At 56.2% G+C, this 19,706-nt stretch overlaps 1 protein-coding gene across 5 annotated transcripts in view; it reads right to left on the reverse strand.

Moving 5' to 3' along the window:
- CROCC (ciliary rootlet coiled-coil, rootletin) overlaps window positions 1–19,706 on the reverse strand; it is a 61,541-nt gene that overhangs the window by 22,437 nt on the left and 19,398 nt on the right. For 4 of the 5 annotated variants that reach the window (XM_049617987.1, XM_049617985.1, XM_049617984.1 and 1 more), the window contains exons 4-19: window positions 16,356–16,541; window positions 16,176–16,259; window positions 16,016–16,077; window positions 15,752–15,917; window positions 15,030–15,136; window positions 10,748–10,984; window positions 9,947–10,043; window positions 9,192–9,275; window positions 8,519–8,752; window positions 7,576–7,775; window positions 5,507–5,689; window positions 4,036–4,180; window positions 3,251–3,397; window positions 2,578–2,808; window positions 1,207–1,400; window positions 808–935 (exon numbers count right to left, since the gene is read on the reverse strand). In XM_049617987.1, coding sequence (XP_049473944.1) covers window positions 808–935; window positions 1,207–1,400; window positions 2,578–2,808; window positions 3,251–3,397; window positions 4,036–4,180; window positions 5,507–5,689; window positions 7,576–7,775; window positions 8,519–8,752; window positions 9,192–9,275; window positions 9,947–10,043; window positions 10,748–10,984; window positions 15,030–15,136; window positions 15,752–15,917; window positions 16,016–16,077; window positions 16,176–16,259; window positions 16,356–16,541 — 2,485 coding nt within the window. The remainder of the gene's footprint in view (window positions 1–807; window positions 936–1,206; window positions 1,401–2,577; window positions 2,809–3,250; window positions 3,398–4,035; window positions 4,181–5,506; window positions 5,690–7,575; window positions 7,776–8,518; window positions 8,753–9,191; window positions 9,276–9,946; window positions 10,044–10,747; window positions 10,985–15,029; window positions 15,137–15,751; window positions 15,918–16,015; window positions 16,078–16,175; window positions 16,260–16,355; window positions 16,542–19,706) is intronic. The other variant, XM_049617988.1, reaches the window with a different exon arrangement.

A 19,706-nucleotide genomic window follows, 5' to 3' on the forward strand; every position in this document is an offset into this window, starting at 1 on the left:
TGGCTGAGCACATGAGAGATATATTCTCACCACACCTTCGTAACACACCTACGTGGCTTGTCTCATGCCCAATCTACAGATGAGGAAATGGAGGCTCAGGGAAGTCAGGTAATTTTCCAAAGCTGCACGGCTTTCTATAAGGCGTCTCCTTTAATGACTGATTGTGATAAACATACTTGCTGGGCTGTCAGCACTAATGGAGGTGACCATGGGGAAGTCATACCCCACTGGGAACAATCTAAAAACCATCTCCTGGGTTGGAAGCCCACCAGAGACTCTGTCAGCATGCCCCTTCCTGGTTCTGTCTGGCTCAGGTAGATGTGGACAGCAAAATTAATTTTTACGGCCCAAGTAGATGCCTGGTAAATGCTCGTTGAGTAAGAGGAACCCCTGAGTTGAGACACTGGGTGGGGAACGTGGAGGGAAGAGGGGCTGCGGGTGGGGGGCCGAGAGAGTCCGTGGCTCTGCAGAGAACTCAGACCTAAGTGCCCTGACGAGGACAAACAGCCACCGCTGGCTGAACCAGGCCCTGGGCCAAGGCCTTCACACGCTTTTCTCGCCTCATCCTGGCAACAGCTGTAGAGGAGGAGCATTATCACCTCTAACTGCCATTGAGGAACCTTCGGCCCAGAGAGGGAAGAGGCTTGCTCGAGAGAGCTCAGATCTAAGTAGCAAAAGCAGAATCGGAACTCCGGTCAGCCAGACTCCAGGGCCAGTGCTCCCAACCTCCAGAGCCCCCAGAACCCGATGGGTTATAGACCGGGCTGGAGCCTGGAGTTCCCTACCCCCGATTCGGGCCCCCCATACCAGTCAGGGTCTCCTTGGCCAGCAGCAGGGCCTGCCCGTCGGCTTCCAGCTGCTCCCGGCGGGCCTCGAGCTGCGCCAACTGCCGCTGCACCTCGAACAGGCTACTCTCCAGGGCTTCCTTCTCCAGGCTGCAGCACATACAATCCCTGAGGCCTTGGGACTCAGCCTCCTGGGCCCCAGGAAACTGTGGCTCCCAGGGCGTGGCCGGCCGTGGGCCAGGTGCCAGCCTACCTGCTCAGCCAGGCCCACGCTCCCTGGGGGGAGGCTGGGCCCTAGCTAGAACGTGTTGGCAAGCCTGGCTCCTAAGTAACTGCCCCTGTGGGCCAATGCCAGGGCGGGCCCAGGCAGACCCCCCTCCCCCCGTCCCCCCGGGACGGGGCCTAAGGCCTAAGGCCTTACCGCAAGCGTGTGGCCTCCTCCGACAGGGTCCGGCTTTCTCGCTCAGCTGCGGCCAGCTGCACCGCCAGGCCGGCCCGCTCTTTGGCCAGAGCCTCCTTCTCCCGGGCTGCCCGCTCCAGCGCCTCTACCTGCCGCTGCGTCTCCCTCCGTGCCTGTTCCAGCTCCTGCTCGCGCCCGCTCAGCTGCCGGGAGAGCTGGCCCCGACCCAGGCACCATGAGTACCACTCCCCAAACTCCCCGGCTTCTCGTCAGGCAGCACCCCGACCCTGAGCCCGACCCGGGCCTGGCCTGGCAGGCGGGAGACCTGGATTCAACCTCAGGCTGTGTGTGCTGTGTGTACTTGGACAAATCACAGCGTTCCCTGGACCTACGATGTACACGCATACAAAATAAGCGTCAGGGGGCGCCTGGGTGGCTCAGTGCGTCGTTAAGCGTCCGACTCTTAATTTTGGCTCAGGTCGTGATCTCACGGTTTGTGAGATCGAGCCCCGCCCTGGGCTCTGAGCTCACAGCACAGAGCCTGCTTGGGATTCTGTCTCTCCCTCTCTCCCCGCCCCTCCCCACTCATTTTCTCTCGTTCTCTCTCTCTCTCTGTCTCTCAAAACAAATAAATACAGGGGCGCCTGGGGGGCTCAGTCGGTTAAGCGTCCTGACTTCAGCTCAGGTCATGAGCTCATGTTCATAGGATTGAGCCCCACGTCAGGTTCCGCACTGAGCATGAGGCCTGCCTGAGATTCGCCCTCTCTCCTTCTGCCCCTCTCCCCCATTCTCCTTCTCAAATAAAAAAATAATAAGTGTCCTCACTCAGTTTGGGGAGTGCCAGAATGCTTTCTGTGCCTGAAAATTTCCAGAGGAGCTGAATACACAAAACAGAGCGGAGCCCTGGAGCCCTGTGTCCTGTGCCCCGTAGCCCATCGCCTAGAGGTCCCTCCCAGGAACCTGGGCTCTCCAGGACAGGCACTATATCAAGGCCCCTGGATCCCTGAAATCCTAAGGTGCCTTCCCGCTGGGTCCCCAAAAGTCTAAGATGCCAATTCAAAACTTCTCTACCTGGTATCGTATCATGAATTTTTACTGGGTGGTGATCCGTCTACCAAGTGCCTCCTCGACTGTGCTGTTCAGAACAACCCTTTGTGATGAGAACTATTAGCCCCACGTGACAGAGGGGTCAACTGAGGCATCGGGCGGTTGTGGAGCTTGCCCACGGCTCCCAGCTAGCAAAGGGAGGGCTGGACTTAAACCCAGAATCACGCTCCTAGGCCCGGGAGCTATCCCCTGGATGGGGATCCCCTGGATCCCAGGATGCAGGAGGCTGGGAGGCTGAAACCCCTTCCCCCTCCTTGCTCCCATCCCCACCCCCCCTACACCCACCTGGGCCAGCTGCTCCTGCAGCCGGCAGCGCTCCTGGCGCAACGTGGGGAGCTGGTGCTCCAGGGCCTCCCGGGCCTGCTCGGCCACCCGCAGGGAGCCCTCCAGGCCCTGCTGTTCCACCTCCTGCTCCAACCGTAGGTGCTCCAGCCGTTCCTGCGCCTCCCGTGCCAAGCAGGCCTCCTGCTCCACCTGCCGTTGCCGGCCCAGCAGGGCCGCCTTTTCCTCTTCCAGCTGCGTGCAAGCGAACCAGCCGGAGGGTCAGCTCAGCCCCTCCACCAGCGGAAGGACCGTGGACACCCCCTCCTCTCCACCCACCCACCCACCCATCACAGCCAGCCCAGGGGAGGCTCCCCGGGGGAAAGGGTGTGGGGACACTGAGGAGGAGGCAGCAGGGAGGAGGGTCCACGGAGCTTCTTTTCTCTCAGACCAGGAGAGAGAAGACACAGACAGAGTCAGAACAGACACAGAAAGAGAGGCAGTGACCAGGACAGGCACAGATGGACCAGGCACAGGACAGGACCAGGACCTGTCCCGACAGGTACAGGGCCAGAGGTGTACAGGGAGATATGCAGCGAGGGTGAGGGGCGGGGGCCGAGGCTGGGCCTGGGGCACCTCAGTGAGTCGGGCTTCTGAGTGGGGCACACGGTGGGCGGCCTGCGGGCACACGGCATACCTGGGCGACGAGGCGGTTCAGACCCAGCTTGTCCTGGGCGAGGCTCTCGTTGAGGGCGCTCAGCTTGGACAAGGAGTCCCGCAGAGAGGCCTCCTCGACCCTCAGCTTGGTCATTGAGAGTTCGAGCTCCACGCGGCCGGCCTCAGCCTGCGGGGTGGGGGCCAGGGTGGCCAGAGACAGCCGGATGGGAGAGATGGAGAGAGGGGAGAGGCGGGGAGAGGCAGGAAACGACGTGCAGAGGCACGGAGATGGGAGAGGGTGGAGGCATGGAGGCGGGGGGGTGGGGAGAAACACCCTCAGAGACGGGGTGGGGGGCGAGGGAAAACATACCATGAGACAGAAAACAATCGCTACAGGCCGGCTGCCTATGAAGTTGCTCAAAAGAAGCCATACACGGCAGAGCTGTGCGGGAGCCAAGGGAACCCCAGCTCTTGTAGGGCAGGGCGGGGGTCAGAGGGTCCCACAGAGCGGGGTCTAAGGGGACACTGCTCAAGACCCAGAGTACAGGGGTGAGCAGGCACCCGGCAAGGACTGTGTCCCCAGCTCTCACAGACCCTAGGACCCGTGTCCAGAGGTGGGATGGGATGGCCTGAACAGCACTGCCCCAGACACATCTGGAGCAAGGACATGACCACTAATAGAGGTCCGTTCACTTATGACTGGGGTCCGAGGACAGCCTGTGGTCTGGGGGGCCGGGATCAGCCTGTGCACAGGGTCAGAGGCCAGCCGGAAACAGGGGGCAGTGTGTGGCCAGAGGGAGAAGGCCTGGGGCCTCGGGGACCCACCTTGGTCAGCGCCTCAGCCACCTCGGCCTTCTCGGCCTGTAGCATGTCCCTCTGCAGCGTGGCACAGCTCAGCGCCTCCCTCACCTCCACCAGCTCCTTCGCCAGCCCTGAGCGCTTCATTTCCAGCTGCTCTAGCTGTCTGTGGCTGTGGGATGCAGGGTGGGCGGGTGCCCCACGTCACCTCCCTGCTCAGAGTCTCCCGCAGCCAGACAGCGCTGGCGCAGGCCAGGGACCAGGCCTGAGACGGGAGCCCTGGAGGCCAGAGCCTCACTCACAAGGACAGCCAAGCCCACCACTCTTGGCTCTGGGACTCTGGGACTCTGGGCCTCAGTTTTCACATCTGCAAAATGGGGTAACAGCTGCCTCATGAAGTTGTTATAAGGATATGTGATCTACTGAACATGAAATGCTTAAAACAGTGCCTGACATATCTCCCCAACAGTCTGCAGAAGCAAGAACAATATTCTCTACCACAATGTACTAAACCCCACTGTTACTTATGCCTCAGAGGAGGAGGCAGTGCAGTGGCCAAGAGGTTAACTCTGAAGGCAGAACGCTTGGGTTCAAAGCCCGGCTCTTTACTAACTAGCCGTGTGATGACCTAGGTCAGATTACATGGCCCTTCTACGCCTCAGTTTCACCATCCACAAAATGGGGATGAGAGCTCCTACAGCAGAGTTGCCATGAGGGCTGAACACGAGAACCTCAGTGTAGGAGTGCCGGGGAGGCTCTGTCGGGTGAGCGGCCGACTTTGATTCAGGTCGTGATCTCACGGTTTGTGAGTTCGAGCCCTGCGTCGGGTCCTGCGCTAACAGCACAGAGCCTACTTGGGATCCTCTCTCTCTGTCCCTCCCCTGTTCTCTTTCTCTGAAAAATAAATACACGTTAAAAAAAAGGGGGGGGAGAGAGAGAACCTTAGTGCTTAAAATGGTGTCTAATACTTGGTAATATTAGATTACTCTTTCAATTTAAACAATGATATTAATTTTTTTATGTTTATTTATTATTGAGAGAGAGAGAGAGAGAGAGCGTGAGCAGGGCAGGGGCAGACAGAAAGGGAGACACAGAATCCGAAGCAGGCTCCAGGCTCTGAGCTGTCAGCACAGAGCCCGACGTGGGACTCGAACTCACAAACCTCGAGATCATGACCTGAGCTGAAGTCGGACTGAGCCACTCAGGCACCCCTAAACAATGATATTAGTGTTACTACTGCTATTTTAGTTATCGTTGTTGTCACCGTCCACACTCCTGCCTCATAGCAGTCCTCTGATCCCAGGTAAGTGACTGTATCTCCCTGAGCCTCAGTTTCCCGAAACGGGGCTGGTGAGAAGACCCTTCCTCAGAGAGGTGCCACAAAGACTCCTCAAGACAGTAGGACGTCTGGGACACCGCCGGTCCTCCCCGGCCCCCAGGGAGGACCGTCGGGACTCCCAAGGTCCGTTCTGGGCAGGGGAGGCCAGAAGCCGCTCACCTGCGCTCGAGCTCCCTGCGAGTCCGCTCGCTGTCCCGCGCCGTGTCCTCCCGCTCTTCCTCCAGCCGGTCCCGCTGGCGCCGCAGCTCCTCCTGGGCCGCCTGCAGCTTCTCTCGCTCCTGCCGTAGCTCCTCGGCCTGCTGCTGGGCCGCCTGCAGGCTGCGGGCCAGGCTGTCCTTCTCCCTGGAGGAGGAGGGAGAGTCGAAGGCGCTGCTGGGGCGGCTCTCCCCGGCCAAGAGGGCCGTGCTGCTGTCCTCCCGTGAGCCCCGTCCTCTGACCTCTAAGGCACCTGTCTCCAGAAAGCCTTCCCCAACCCCGCCCCAGCACGACTCACTTCATCCGCATCTCCCTGGAGCGGACTCTTCCCGTCAGAGGACACCCAGCTTTCCTTCTCCCCCCCAGCCCACCCAAGGGAACGGATGGAGGCACTGGCATGGCCCCCAACAACCCCACCAGGCCACGCTAGGCTCTCGGGACACACAGGCCAGTCTGTATGACCAGGAAATGCCCCTCAATTCTGGAAGGCCCAGTAGAGCTGGGTATGCCCAGCTGCACACGGTGGCCAGCGAGGGAGGGAGGGGACTGCAACTGGGAACTCTGGAGGTTCACAGAGTGTTGCCTCTTGCCCCAGTGCCAGTGGTCACAGCAACGGAGCAGGGGATGTCACCCCTCCTTCCGAGCCAGCCGGGGTTCTTAGCTTGGGCATCAGCTTAGGGCTGATCGCTGGCATAGCCTCCACTGCCCGCCTCTTCACTTGAAGGGGCAACCGGTAAGTGTACCAGACACAAAGGCCGCAGTGGGTGGGAAAAACCATGTAACATGATATATGAAATAAAAATAGCAGAATGCAAGATGAGGAGTTCACCGTGAACACAGCCACGTATCAGGCCCTCCTTCCAAGGCATGGGGAGCCCGGGTTTTGCTCTCAGAAGGACCTGAGTTCCAATTCCTACCCCCAGCCACACTGCTGCGTCAGCTCGGACAAGTCTTTCAACCTCGGGATAGCCCCAGCTCCAACCTGCGGGAGTTTGATGGGAAGACTAACTTAAATAATCTGCCCAAAGCGCTTGGCAATGAGCCTGGCACATGGCAGGTGTACTAGAAGCCTTATCTACGTCACTGCCAGGAAACACAACGGGGAGCAGAGTCCGTGCTCCCTAACAGAGGTTAGGACAGGCAGGTGAGGCTGTGAGAAGGTCCTGCCTTCTCATTTTCCTTTCTTGTTTCTTTTTCTTTCTTTCTTTTTTTTTTTTAATTTTTAATGTTTGTTTATTTTTAGGAGAGAGAGAGAATGAGAGACAGAGCACAAGCTGGGGAAGGCAGAGAGAGAGGGAGACACAGAATCCCAAGCAGGCCCCAGGCTCTGAGCTGTCAGCACAGAGACCAACGTAGGGCTCGAACTCATTCACCATGAGATCATGACCTGAGCCAAAGTCGGATGCTTAACCAACTGAGCCATCCAGGCACCCCTCCCCTTCCTTTTTCAAACTTTTAATTCTGCAGTTACATTGAGGAGAAACAGCAAACAACAACAACAACAAAAATAACCAGATAGCTAAGAGTGGGTAATTTCTTGTCTCAAAGATCTCCAATGACAGAGTCTAAATGGCACTGTCATTAGAACTCTCTGGGATGATAGAAACGTTCTGTAGCCATTTGTGGCTACTGAGCTTTTAAAATGTGCCAAGGACAACTGAGGGACTGAACTTTTACTTTTTAAAATGTTTACCTAATTTAATTTTTTTTAATATTTATTTATTTTTGAGAGAGAGAAAGAGATAAGAGAGGGAGTAGGGGAGGGGCAGAAAGAGAGGGAGACAGAGAATCTCAAGCAGGTTCTGTGCTGTCAGCGCAGAACCTGACACAGGGCTCGAACTCACAACCTGTGAGATTATGACCTGAGCCGAAATCAGGGTCAGACATTTAATGGACTGAGCCACCCAGATGCCCTCAATTAATTTGAATTTTAACAGACATATGGCCAGTTATGACCATGTAAGTGCAATCCACATGCTTACAGGCTCGGGCTGGCATTAGATCCAGGCCCCCACCTCTGACCTCTCAGGCACCTGTTCAGAAGGTCAATGGTGCCCCGCAGACGCTGGGCCTCACGCTGGGCATCCTCATGAGCCTGGGTGGCCCCGTTGGTCTTGTCCCGAAGACGCTGCAGCTGTTCCTCTAGGCTGCGGCGCTCACCCTCGCTGTCACTAAGCTGCTTCCGCAGGGTGCCCAGGAGGTCCTGGCTGGCCTCATAGCGCCCACGCATGTCCTGTGGCATGGGAACCATTGAGTCTGGGGGAGCCCTAGGAAGCTCCGGAGCGCCCCCTACTCTCTGCTCATTCCAAGAACACACCCAGCCTACTCTGTGGCCTAAGCCTCAGGCAGGAGAGTGGGGCTAAGCCCTCCAGACTAGGTTTCCGCTCCCGTTCACTGTGCCCCCACCCCCCTTCCGAGTGCTCTGCCCGGGCTCTGACCGCCATTTCCTCAGACACACTGACCTAAGTAAGCTCCAGGCAAACCACCAAGCACATTCCAACCTCTTCCCGGTTCTGACTATCCCAGGGCTCCCAGGCTCCTCCCCTTTGCATTCTGGTTCTGACTCTCCCCCAGACTCCTCCTTGCCCCTAGCTCCCCCGGTTCCTCTCATCCTAGACTGGTTCCTCCCCCCCAGGCCTTTTCCCAGGGTCCTGGCTCTGCCTGTCCCGGAACCTCTTCTCTAATTTCGGTACCAGGACTCTAGCTCTGCCCCAGGCTCCGCCCCCAGCTGCCCAAGCACCTCCCACTCTGGACTCAGATCTGCCCCAGAGTTCTCACCCACCTCCATGGGACCTGACTCAGTAGCTCTAACTCCGGGTTTTGGCTCCACCCAAAATGCTCAGGCCCAGCCCAGGCTCCTCCCTCCCCCCCGCCCCCTCCTTAGCTCCACCCCCACAACACTGGCTCCGCCCCAGATGCCCCAAGTCCTGCCCCCGGGACTCTGGCTCCGCCCCAGGGGGCTGGTGCCCCGCCTACCTGGACCTGCAGCTGGCGCTTGTGCAGGGCCGAGTGGATCAGGGCGAGCGTGGAGGAGTCGGAGCAGGCCGGGGATGGGCCTCGGCGCGGGGATCGGCCGCGGCCGGGCGAGGAGCGTCGCGGCGGGGAGGGGGTCCGGGGGCCCGAGAGCCCCCGCAGGCTGCCGTCCGACGCGTCCCCCGTGCGCTCAGAGCCACTTAGCTGTACACCGCTCTCCATGTCCGACAGGACGGCCTGAGGTGGGGGGGGCCAGGCCAGTGAGGAGGGGACCGCGGGTTAGTTGGACCAAGAAGCCCAGGCGACGCAGTGGGGTGGCGGGCGCCCCGTGTCCGGCTTCCGCGCTCCGCCGCACATTCTAAGCTCCCTTCCTACAGGTCCTCCCGATTCCACCCGCCCTGGCTCACAGGCCTCGGCCCGCCGGCTATTCTCCCGTGTATTGCCGAGACGACATTGGGCGATTCTCCCAGATGGGCCTGGAATTCGCAGCGCCTCCCCATCTCGGACTGGGGCTCCCCTCGGGGTAGAGGCCAGGCTCAGCTGGCAGGGGTGTCCAACAGCAGCATGGGTCCCCAGGGCCCCCAGCCGCTTGGGATTCAGCGCAAGGCCACCAGAGGACGTGGTGGCCCCAGACTGCCCGGCCCCTCCCTGCCCAGGGCTCCTTCCCACCTCCCACCTGTGCCAGGTCTCTCAGGGTCTGCTGCAGCCCCTCTCCGTCCTCTGTCTCCAGGGCCGCCTGCTCCTGGAGCCGCAGGGATTCCTGGAGTGGTGTGGGGGAGACAAGGGATGGTCAGGGTCTCTGCCCTAGTCTGAATCTCCACCTTATTCTCCCTCCCTGGCTCCCCACCCATCAGGTGGCCTCTAAGGCCCTGCTCAGAGGCCAGACGCTTGGTAGACCCCATGGCACCCCCCGTGCCCTCAATGCACAGAACAGGCCCGGAGAAGTGCAGTGTCACTATATAGGTCACACAGCCTATTGGAGGAGAGCCGGACATAGGACCCAGGCCAGGCCCCACACAGAAGGATGACCAACCCAGGCAGTACCCTTGAAGGGTGTCCCTCTGGTGGGGAGGCAGCTCAGTTCCTAGAGAAGGAGCCCTGTGCTAGCAGGGCACAAGCATCTTTTCAAGCCCCAGCTTATTGGCTCTGAGACTCTAGACAGTATCTCTCCTTGGGCCTCAGTTTCCTCATCTGTGTAATGGGGATCATGCCACAGGGCTGCTGAAAGAATGAAATGGGATAAAGGAGGTGAATGTACTTACCACTAAGCCTGGCACACACTAGGTGCTCAATTAATGGGGGGGGGGGGGGGGGTGAAACCAAATCGGAATGGAATGCTAGGGATGGCCCTAGCAAACATGGCCCTCATCTGTGGGTCTGGTCGGCCTCCCGATCCCACCCTGCCACATCTCAGGGTGAGGTGCATCTCACCAAGGCCTCAAGCTTCTCAGTAAGGGCCTTGTTGACCCGATCCTTCTCCAGATTCTGGTTCTGAAGGCGCTCCACTGTCAGGGCCAGCTCTGTCACTCTGGAAGAAGAGCAGTGACAGAGGTGAATGCGAGACCCACCCCAGCCTCTCCTCACACCCACCAGCAATGTGTCCTTCATGCTTTCCCAAACCTTCAGGGGGGACCCTCGGTTCCACCACCCTAACTGTGTGATCTTGAGCAAGTCACTTCTCTCTGGACTTCAGATTGCTCATCTATGAAAGGAGAATGAAGGCACCTGGGTGGCTCAGTCTTTAAGCGTCTGACTTTGGCTCAGGTCATGATCCCACAGTTCATGAGTTCGAGTCCCACATCGGGTGAGCTTGTACCCTGCTTTGGGTAAGCTCGAGCCCAGCTTCAGGTAAGCATGAACCCTGCTTCGGGTGAATATGAGCCCCGCTTCTCTCTCTCCTTCTCTCTCAAAAATATAAATAAATAATAAATAAATAAACAAACAAATGGAGAATGAAGTTGCCACTCACTTTATCTCTGGGACTCATCTAGATCGCAAGAGCTAGGAGCGTAAGTTCTAGCCTCAGTGGTTAAACTGCTCATAATGTGCCCTGGACAAGAGCCCCCTGAACCTCAGTCTCCCCCTCTGCCAAATGGGGTGCCTGGGAAGACTGGCTGAGCTCACACAGGGGAAAGGCCCAGCCCCGGTGAACAAACACTCGCTCTTCCCTGCGCCCCCAGACGCACACTCCGCAGGGAGGCCTGCCTCACGTGGTGCCTCCCAGGCACGCACCTGGCACTGAGGTTGGCCTTGTCCAGGTTGCTCTGCACCTGCAGCTGGGCCAGGTCCTTCTCCTGGAGCACCTTGTCCCGCAGCTGCTCGTCCAGCTGGGCCTGTAGCAGTGTCTGCTTCTCCAGAGCCGCCTCTGCCCGGCTCTCGGCCAGCCGCAGGCCTGCGCTCAGCCCCAGGTCCGCCTCCTGGATGGCCCTTGAGGTCCGGGCCAGCTCCCCTCCCAGCTGCAGCAGGTCCCTGGTGGAGAGAGCACAGAAGGGGGATGGGATGGCGGGGTATAAATTAAAACCATCCCAGGATAGTTTAATAGTTTAACTATAGTATAAACTAAAGCTATCCCAGGATGTTAACAGTGGGATGCCACTATTGGATGGGAAAAAAAAAAAAAAAGTCCCATAACACACAGTGTAGGTGAGGCTATGGAGAAACAGGCTGTGCCTACACTGCTGGCAGGAGGGTAAGTGGGTGTAACCACAGCGCAGGGCAATTAGGAAGCACTCTGAAAAGTATAAATGGGCAGGTTCTTTGACCCACCAACTACACTCCTAAGAATTTATCCTACAGATATGGCCCAATGCAAGGGAAGTGACCTGTGTATAAAGTGATCCACTGCAGTACTGCTCATGTCAGAAATACCGGTGACAATCTATATGTGCATCAAAAGAGGGCCGCTATTGGGTGGCTCAGTCAGTTAAGCATCTGACCAGGTCAGGTCATGATCTCGTGATTTGTGGGTTTGAGCCCCGCATCAGGCTCTGCACTGACAGTGCTTGGGATTCTCACTCCCTCTCTCTCTCTCTGTCCCTCCCCGACTTGTGATCTCTCCCTCCCAAAATAAATAACTTAAAAAAATATTGTGGGGCACCTGGGTGGCTCAGTCAGTTAAGCATCTGACTTTGCCTCAGGTCATGATCTCGCAGCTCATGGGTTCGAGCCCTGTGTCGGGCTCTGTGCTGACAGCTCAGAGCCTGGAGCCTCCTTTGGATTCTGTCTCCCTCTCTTTCTGCCCCTCCCCTGCTCATGCTGTCTTTCTCTCTCTCAAAAATAAATTTTAAAAAATATACATTGATTTGTGTAAAGTAAAAACATAACTTAAAAATAGAACTACCCTACGACCCAGCAATGGCACTACTAGGCATTTATCCACGGGATACAGGTGTGCTGTTTCGAAGGGACACATGCACCCCCATGTTTATAGCAGCACTATCAACAATAGCCAAAGTATGGAAAGGGCCCAAATGTTCATCGATGGATGAATGGATAAAGACGATGTGGGATATACATACAATGGAGTATTACTTGGCAATCAAAAAGAATGAAATCTTGCCATTTGCAGCTACATGGATGGAACTGGAGGGCATTATGCTAAGTGAAATTAGAGAAAGACAAATATATGACTTCATTCATATGAGGACTTTAAGGTATAAAGCAGATGAACATAAGGGAAGAGAAGAATAATATAAAAGGGAGGACATAATATATAATAATTATATAATAATTATATAATATATAATAATATAATATTATTATATAATATAATAATGTAATATAATTATATAATAATTATATAATATATATAATAATAATATAAAAGGAGGGGGACAAAACATGAGATTCTTAAATACAGGGAACAAATTGAGGGTTGCTGAAGGGGTTGTGGGTTGGGGAATGGGCTAAACGGACAAGGAGGACACTTGTTGGGATGAGCACCGAGTATTATACGTAGGGGATGAATCGCTGGAATCTACTCCTGAAATCATTTTTGTACTATATGCTAACTAACGTGGCTGCAAATTAAAATTAATTAATTAAAGAGGTCCACAACAAAATTGATCAATTCTAGGTAAGCAATGTAGATAGAAAACAATTGAAAATAAGTACACTAAAAATCTTAGCCATAAAAAAAAGAAAGAGGGCTACTATTAAATAAATCTGGCATATCCATTCAATGGAATACTCCGTAACCAAGAAAAATGCATCAGCTATTCAGAGCTTAAGAGGGAGCGACCTTGAAGTTATAACTATTAGGTGAAGAAAGTATCTTCAAGAACTCAAAGACAAAATTCTACCAAAAGTATAGAACAAGGAGGGGGGCAGAAAAGAGAGAGAGAGAGAGAGAGAGAGAGAGATCTGCTATATTTCTTGTATAAAATAAGGCTGGCAGGTCATGTAGGAAACTGGGAGGGAAGCATCTGGGCCAGAAAGGTGAGGGAGACTTTTCACTGTACACCCTTTTGAAATTTGAATTTTGTGAATATGTAAGTTATTCAAAAGTAAAATAATTAAATTTTTAAATGCTAAATAAAAATAATACATATTTGGGGCAACTGGCTGGCCTAGTCTGTAGAACATGCAGCCCTTGATCTTGGTGTCCTGAGTTCAAATCCCACGTTGGGCAAAGAGCTTAAAATATATATATATATTGCATTATACATATATATGTTATATATATTATATATATGTTATATATATTATATAGGTATAATATATATAACATATATATAATATATATATATATATATTATATACGCACACATATATATATATTTTTAGTGTATCAGGCTAAATCCTTTCCTTTCCTGAATCAACTATACCACTAGGTGCCTAATACTAAGGAGAGGAAGTGCCTCATAGAAGAATTCCAGTTAATACACGAAGAAGTGACAGAATGGGACATTCATGATTTGGTGACCCCTGATGAGTGTCTGAGTCTTGGCACTGAGCATCAAGGGCCTCCAATGTACACAAAGAGAGGCACCCAGGCATTGGGGTTTCCTAATAGAAGAGCACACAGCACTTAGGAAGAAGTCTTGTTTAAAAAAAACCAAAAAACAAAAACCTGAACCTGAATCTGATCAAGGCTTAGATCCAACATCCAATTTACAAGAAATACAAGGGACAAAGGTGTTAAACACCACCTCAGAATCTAGACTATGGGAATCACTCAGGACAACTGTCCCAGTTTCCTAAACAAATAAATGAAAAGACTTAAGAGGCAACTCAGCCAATCACATTTGGTGAGCATCTATGATGGGTCCTGATTCCAACAAATTATAAACACAAAAAGTGAAGCAAAACCATCTGTGACACTGATGAGCCAATTAGAAATTTGGACACTGAATACCTGATGACTTAAAAAAAAATCATCTGGGGTGCCTGGGTGGCTCAGCTGGTTAAGCGTCCGACTTTGGCTCAGATCACGATCTTGCAGTTTGTGGGTTCGAGCCCCACGTCGGGCTCTGTGTTGACAACTCAGAGCCTGGAGCCTGCTTCAGATTCTGTATCTCCCTCTCTCTCTGCCCCTCCCCTGCTCATGCTCTGTCTGTCTCTCTCTCAAAAATAAATAAACATTAAAAACATTTTTTAAATCAAAAAACAAATTTGAAAAAAAGAAGCTTTAACAAAAGATCATCAAATAAATAATTAAATAAAATTGTAACGCGAAAAAAGAAAGGAACTACTCTGCCTGTCTCAGCTCTCCCTGCCACCTCACTTGCTCAAAGATCAAGCAGGACCGAGCTCCCCTGCTGACATGGGCCTTTGAGGCTCTCCCAACCTGACCTCCCTTCCCCTGCCTTTTGTTCCAGACCCACTGGCTGCCATTTCCTCCTACCTCCGAGCCTTTGCTCACGCTCTTTCTTCTGCTTGGAGTGCCCCTGTCTCTGGTGGTTAAAATCCTACCCAGCCCTTGAGGTCGGTGCCAGTTCCACCTCGTCTATGAAGTGTTTCTCTGACCTCCCCAACCCTCCCAACCTTCTGAGCATCTGGGATAGTCTCTCTGCTCTGTTCACTCACCACTCACTTCCTCGGTCTAGAATTTGGGGGGTCCATATCTTTTCATCACTAGAGCTGGAGAGGTCTTGTGGCAGAAGCTGCACATTCTAGCAGATTAAAAGCAGGAGCTGTAAATCCTGACTAGGCCACTTACTTACTGCTGTGTGACCTTGGGGAGGTCACTCTACCTCTCTGAGCCTCAGTGCCCTCATCTGTGAAGTGGGGAGTATCACAGCTCCTACCTCCTGGGGCCCTGTCCATATCAGAAGACACGAAACGGCCAAAGAGCCTAGCTCAGAGCAAACACCTAGTACCTGCTGACTGCCATGACGGTGGTAGGAATTAACTATTACTAGTTGTCTCTGCATCTCTACAGGGCCTGGCACACAGTAGGTGTGTTAGGTTGGACTAAAGTTCAACTGCGGAGTTGAATTCAATTTAAAAAGCGGGGCTGTCTCCAGCGGCTGCAGCGTCTCCCCAGGCCGCCCCTCCGCCAGCCGGGCCTCACCTCTCGGTGGACATCTTCACCTCGCTGGCCAGCCGACGGAGCCCCACAACCTGCCTCCAGAGGAGGAGCAGGCGGCTGTGCTCGTTGCTGATGTAGGTGTTGAAGGACTGGAGGGAAGGCGGGCTGAGTGAGGGCCGGCCCCGCCTCCTCCCGGCCCCGCCCCGGCCCCGGCCCCGCCCCCTTCCCAGCTCCGCCTCCTCCCCCAACTCCAACCATCGCGGGAGACCCGGTCGTCGGTCCGGGAAGCGGGTCTTCCCCTGGGCCCGCGCCCGGCCTGCGCGCACCGCGCAGGCTCTCAAGCCTCCCTCTCGCACAGGGAACGGGTTGCAACGCCTCCACGGGCTGCGGCTGCACGAGGCAGCGCAAAAGGCAGAAAGTGCTGGAGCTAGACCTAGGTTTGCATCCCCGCTGCCAGCTGCATGACCGTGGGCGGATGACTTAACTTCTCTTTAAAATGAGGATGACAGCACCTACCACACACAGTTATTAGGGGGAACAGAAGAGAAAATGCATGCCAGGCATGTCGTGTAGGCTAAGCAAGGCCAGCTATTACGACGACAAACTGTTTACCTCTCCTAAAAGGCTCATGGGCCAGCAGGCCGTCCCTCTCTCTCTCCCTCTCCCCACGGCTCCTTAGTCCTCACGACTCTACGGTGGCCCTTCCCCGCCGGCCAGCCTGGGACCCCGAGGCCCCAGTGGCCCCCCAGGAGCCCCGTGCCCACCTCCTCCTCACGCCTCCACGCCGCCTCCCGCTGCTCCAGCTCCTTACGGCTGCGTGTCCAGTCGGAAGTCACCTTGCGGATGTCCTCACTCAGAGCCTGGTTGGCCGAGTTCGCCTGGTCCAGCTGCTCTCGGAGCATGGAGTTCACCTGGGCCAGGCTGGAACTCCTGGGTGGGGGGTGGGGGGGGGGCATGAAAGGGACCGGTGGGCACATGGCAGGAGAGGCCAGCCCCACCAGCTAGCCTCCCTCCCTACCACGCCCCACCTCTGCTGCTCCTCCTCTAGGCGGATGAGGGCGCTCTCCAGGTCATGGCTGTGCTCTGTGTCCTGGGGGGGAGAAGTGGGGCATCAGCCTGGGCAAGTAGAGGGAAGGGACGGCCTAGCGCCCCGCGCCCCGCCCCCCGCCCCCCGACGCCGGCACCCACCCTCAGCCGCTGCCGCTCCAGCTCTGTAGATCTCTCTAGAAGCTGTTGCTCCAGCTCCGAGCACTTCTTCTTGTACTGCAGGGTCTGCGGGTGGGTGGGGAGTGGAAGGTTAGCCCCAGGGGCTGGGGACAGGGCAAAGCGAGCACACGGGGGACAGGAGCAGGAGTGGGTAGCCCTGACCTTGGCCTGCAGCCGCTGCACAAGCTGGGCCTGCCGCTGCTGGCCTTCCTGGTAGGCCTGCAGCTTGCGCCGGTAGGAGGCCTGCTCCTCCTGCAGCTGCCTCCGCAGCTCCACGCTCTGCCGGACCAGCCCCGTGGGCTCCTGCGTTTCTGGCTCCCCAGACTCCAGCCGCACAGCCTGCTCCAGCTGCAGGGAAGGTGCCTGGGTGAGAGGCGCAGGCCTCTCGGGAAAGCAGGCCCAGAGCTCTGCAGAGGGTGCCAGGCTGGGCCCAGACCCACAATGCCTTGCAGGCATAGATGGGCAAGCCCGGGATGTGATGGCGCGCGTGCACAGGGTAACGCCGCTGTGCGTGGACACAGGCTGAACATGCATCGACACACAGGCAAGGCGTGGATGGACACATGCAGGTGGGCCCAGGAACATTTGCATGCAAAACACAAAGTTGCACCCGGAGATAAACATTACAGCCTCCATGCACCGTGCACAGTGAGCCTCTCCGCCAAACACCTAACCCGCGGCGGTTGATTATTAGCTCCATGCCTATGTCTCCCCACCACCACCCAAAGCGTGCTCAGGAAAACCTGGATTTCTGTTCCCCGCTGTATCTTAGACCCAGAGGAGTGGCAGTGGCATGTTTGTGGAGATCATGAATTAATCGCATGAGCAAATGTGAATGCATTCAAGCAGAAGCAAAAATATACACGTGCGTATCTGAGCTTAGAGACATGCACACACATAAGGACAGGGGCGGTCTCAAACATCCCCAGGGTGACAGAGGTGAAGTCCCCACCCCACCCCTACCCCCACCCCGACACGCACACAGTGCTCTCTCTGTAAGAGGCACAAACTCTCTAACATAAGGCACGCTTCTTGCACGCTTATTAATACCGTCTCGTCTCGGCCCCAAGTTACCCCCACCTCCCACCTTGCGGGAAGCTGCCGTCAGCACCCTGCTCCACCCCCAGGCAGCTGGCAGCCCCTTCTTTGTCAGAGCCCGTGAGCACAGGCGGTGCCCCACTCTGGCTGAGCCTCCTAACCCCTTAGGCACCTGCTGGCCCCGGGAGGCCCAGCAGCCTCCTCAAGCTTTGGGGGAAGGGAGGAGGGAATGGGCAGTTGGGGGTGAGCAGAACTGAGAGAAGAGTGACACTCGTCAGGGAGAATCAAGGGGAAGACAGCCCAGCCCAGCTGACTCCGGCCCAGGCCCACACTCACCATCCACCTCCCCACTGCCTGCGCTGCTAGCCCAGGCCCGGCATTCGCGTGGGTTCCAAAGCTTCCAGGGTTATTTGCCCTGGCTAAATAACAGGCCCAGACCAGGCTAGCCCTCCGGGCCTATATTCACACCCAGGACGCCCAGGGGCCGCTCAGCCACGGACCACTGTGCTGGGGCAGGGCGACAGTGGCCACTGGGGTGCCCCCCATAAAGAGGAGCCGGTGGGGACTTCTTGGGGTCTTCTGCCTGGAAGGCAGGCTGCAGGCCCGTGACCAGGGTCTGCCTGGAGCCTACCTAAGGCAGGTGACAGGCAGACTGTTTACATCTCAGCGCAGTGAGATACTATGTGTATCTGGCGGCGGCTGGGTGTGTTTTGGCATTTGTCTCCATAAGGGACCCCGTGTATCTCTGTGTCCAGGCCTTCAGGGGGACCTCCGCGAGGAGGCCTCTGGGGTCACAGGTCTCTGTTGCGGTGCAAGCACGGGGGTGCCCGTGTGTTCGTATGTTTTTATATCTGCATGCAGGCCTGTACGTGGCGGTGGGGGGGGGTCTGGGGCACGTGTCTGGGCTCCACGTGTGTCTGGGGCATGTGGATCAGCGACTCTAGGCCACGTGCAGGTACGCACGCCTTTGTCTGGGCGTGTGTGTCCGTGAGATGTGAGACCACGTGTCGTGTTGTCCGTAGGATGGTGCGTCTCGTCCGTGTGGCTGTGCGTCTGGGTGGTACGTGCTGTGAATGGGGGGGGGGACTGTGCGGTGCCCGGCTGTCGGTGTGACTTATGCTGTGTCCGGTGACGAATCCGACGAATCTGAGCGCGTATCACCGCGGGGGACTCGTGTTTCCGTGTGACATGTCTTGTGTGGGGTCCGATCGCGGCCTGTGCTCTGTGCGTTTTGCACACAGGGGCTGTTTGCTGCTGTGACGTGGAGGGGTTCAGGCCGTCGCTGGGTGCTCCGCCCGCTTCCCCAGTGCTCACAGCCAGACCAGGGCCACTCCCGGCCACACCTCACCCCTTTCCACAAACTTTACCCCTCACAAAACAGCCTTTCAGTTTTACTTGTAATTCAAAAGGGAAAGAGGTGGTCACCACGCTGAGGATGAAAGAAGTTTACTGTCTCCCCTAGCAACCCCTGCCCAACTACCCGCCGTTCATTCACTCTGTCCAGGTTGCCATGGACACTGGGGGAGCCCAGGGGGTCTGTCCTGTGGAGCCCAGGGGATGTGGCCATGGCTTCCTTCCCATTCGCAGCTGCCTCGCCCAACACCTGCTCCACGGGGACAGGAAGATGGGGGGGCCTCCATAGGGACCGTGAGGTCCTCCTTGGAACCTGGGAAGTGGCCACTGGGAGCCTCTGCCTCAGTTTCTCTCCATGCGTCAACAGGACACAGACCTTGACCTTGCCTCCACTTGTTTTTCCCAGGGATGCTGCGGGGTTTAAAAGAGTGAACAACCTCACCGACTGGCTTCCAAAGCAGCCCGCATGTAACACTTATGGCCACCGGGGCAGGCCCCACCACCACCGGTCCCCTGGGAACAAGTGGGCAGCAGGGACAGAGTGCCACAGGACTACAGAGCCCTGGACCAGGGGTCTCAACCCAACTCCACCACTGACCTTGGGCCTATCATGCCCCTGCTCTGGGCCTATTTCCCCATCTGTAATAAAGTGATCTTCAGACTCTCACGTTCTCTGTGAGCCCACCCCCCAGGACAGGCTTTGAGGTCATTCGCACCCAAACCCTGCCTGCAGGTGGGGGCCTCGCTCACACCATCTCAGACAGACAAAAGTGAAACACCAGGCCCCCTCTACATGCTATTCAGGGGCCTCCCCAGCCACGAGGGAATCTTCTAGACGAATACACCCCGCCCCCGCCACACACACACCCCAGCCTCTGACCTGCTGCAGCCCAGCCTCAGCAACATGTGTTAGCAGAAAAGAAGCCTGCCACCTACCCCCCCACCTCTCCTTTTCTGCCCCTGCCCGCTTGGGGCATCGTGCTAGCCACACTATGAGTCAGAAGTTGGCATTTAAGAGACAGCCCCCGGGGACCTGGCATCGTGCCAGTGGCCAAAAGATGAGAGGGCTAAACTGGAAGAGGGCTGGCTCAAGGCCCCGTCACCACCAACAATGTGGGATTC

The sequence above is a fragment of the Panthera uncia genome (assembly GCF_023721935.1).
Source record: "Panthera uncia isolate 11264 chromosome C1 unlocalized genomic scaffold, Puncia_PCG_1.0 HiC_scaffold_4, whole genome shotgun sequence".
Classification (NCBI taxonomy): Eukaryota; Metazoa; Chordata; class Mammalia; order Carnivora; family Felidae; genus Panthera; species Panthera uncia.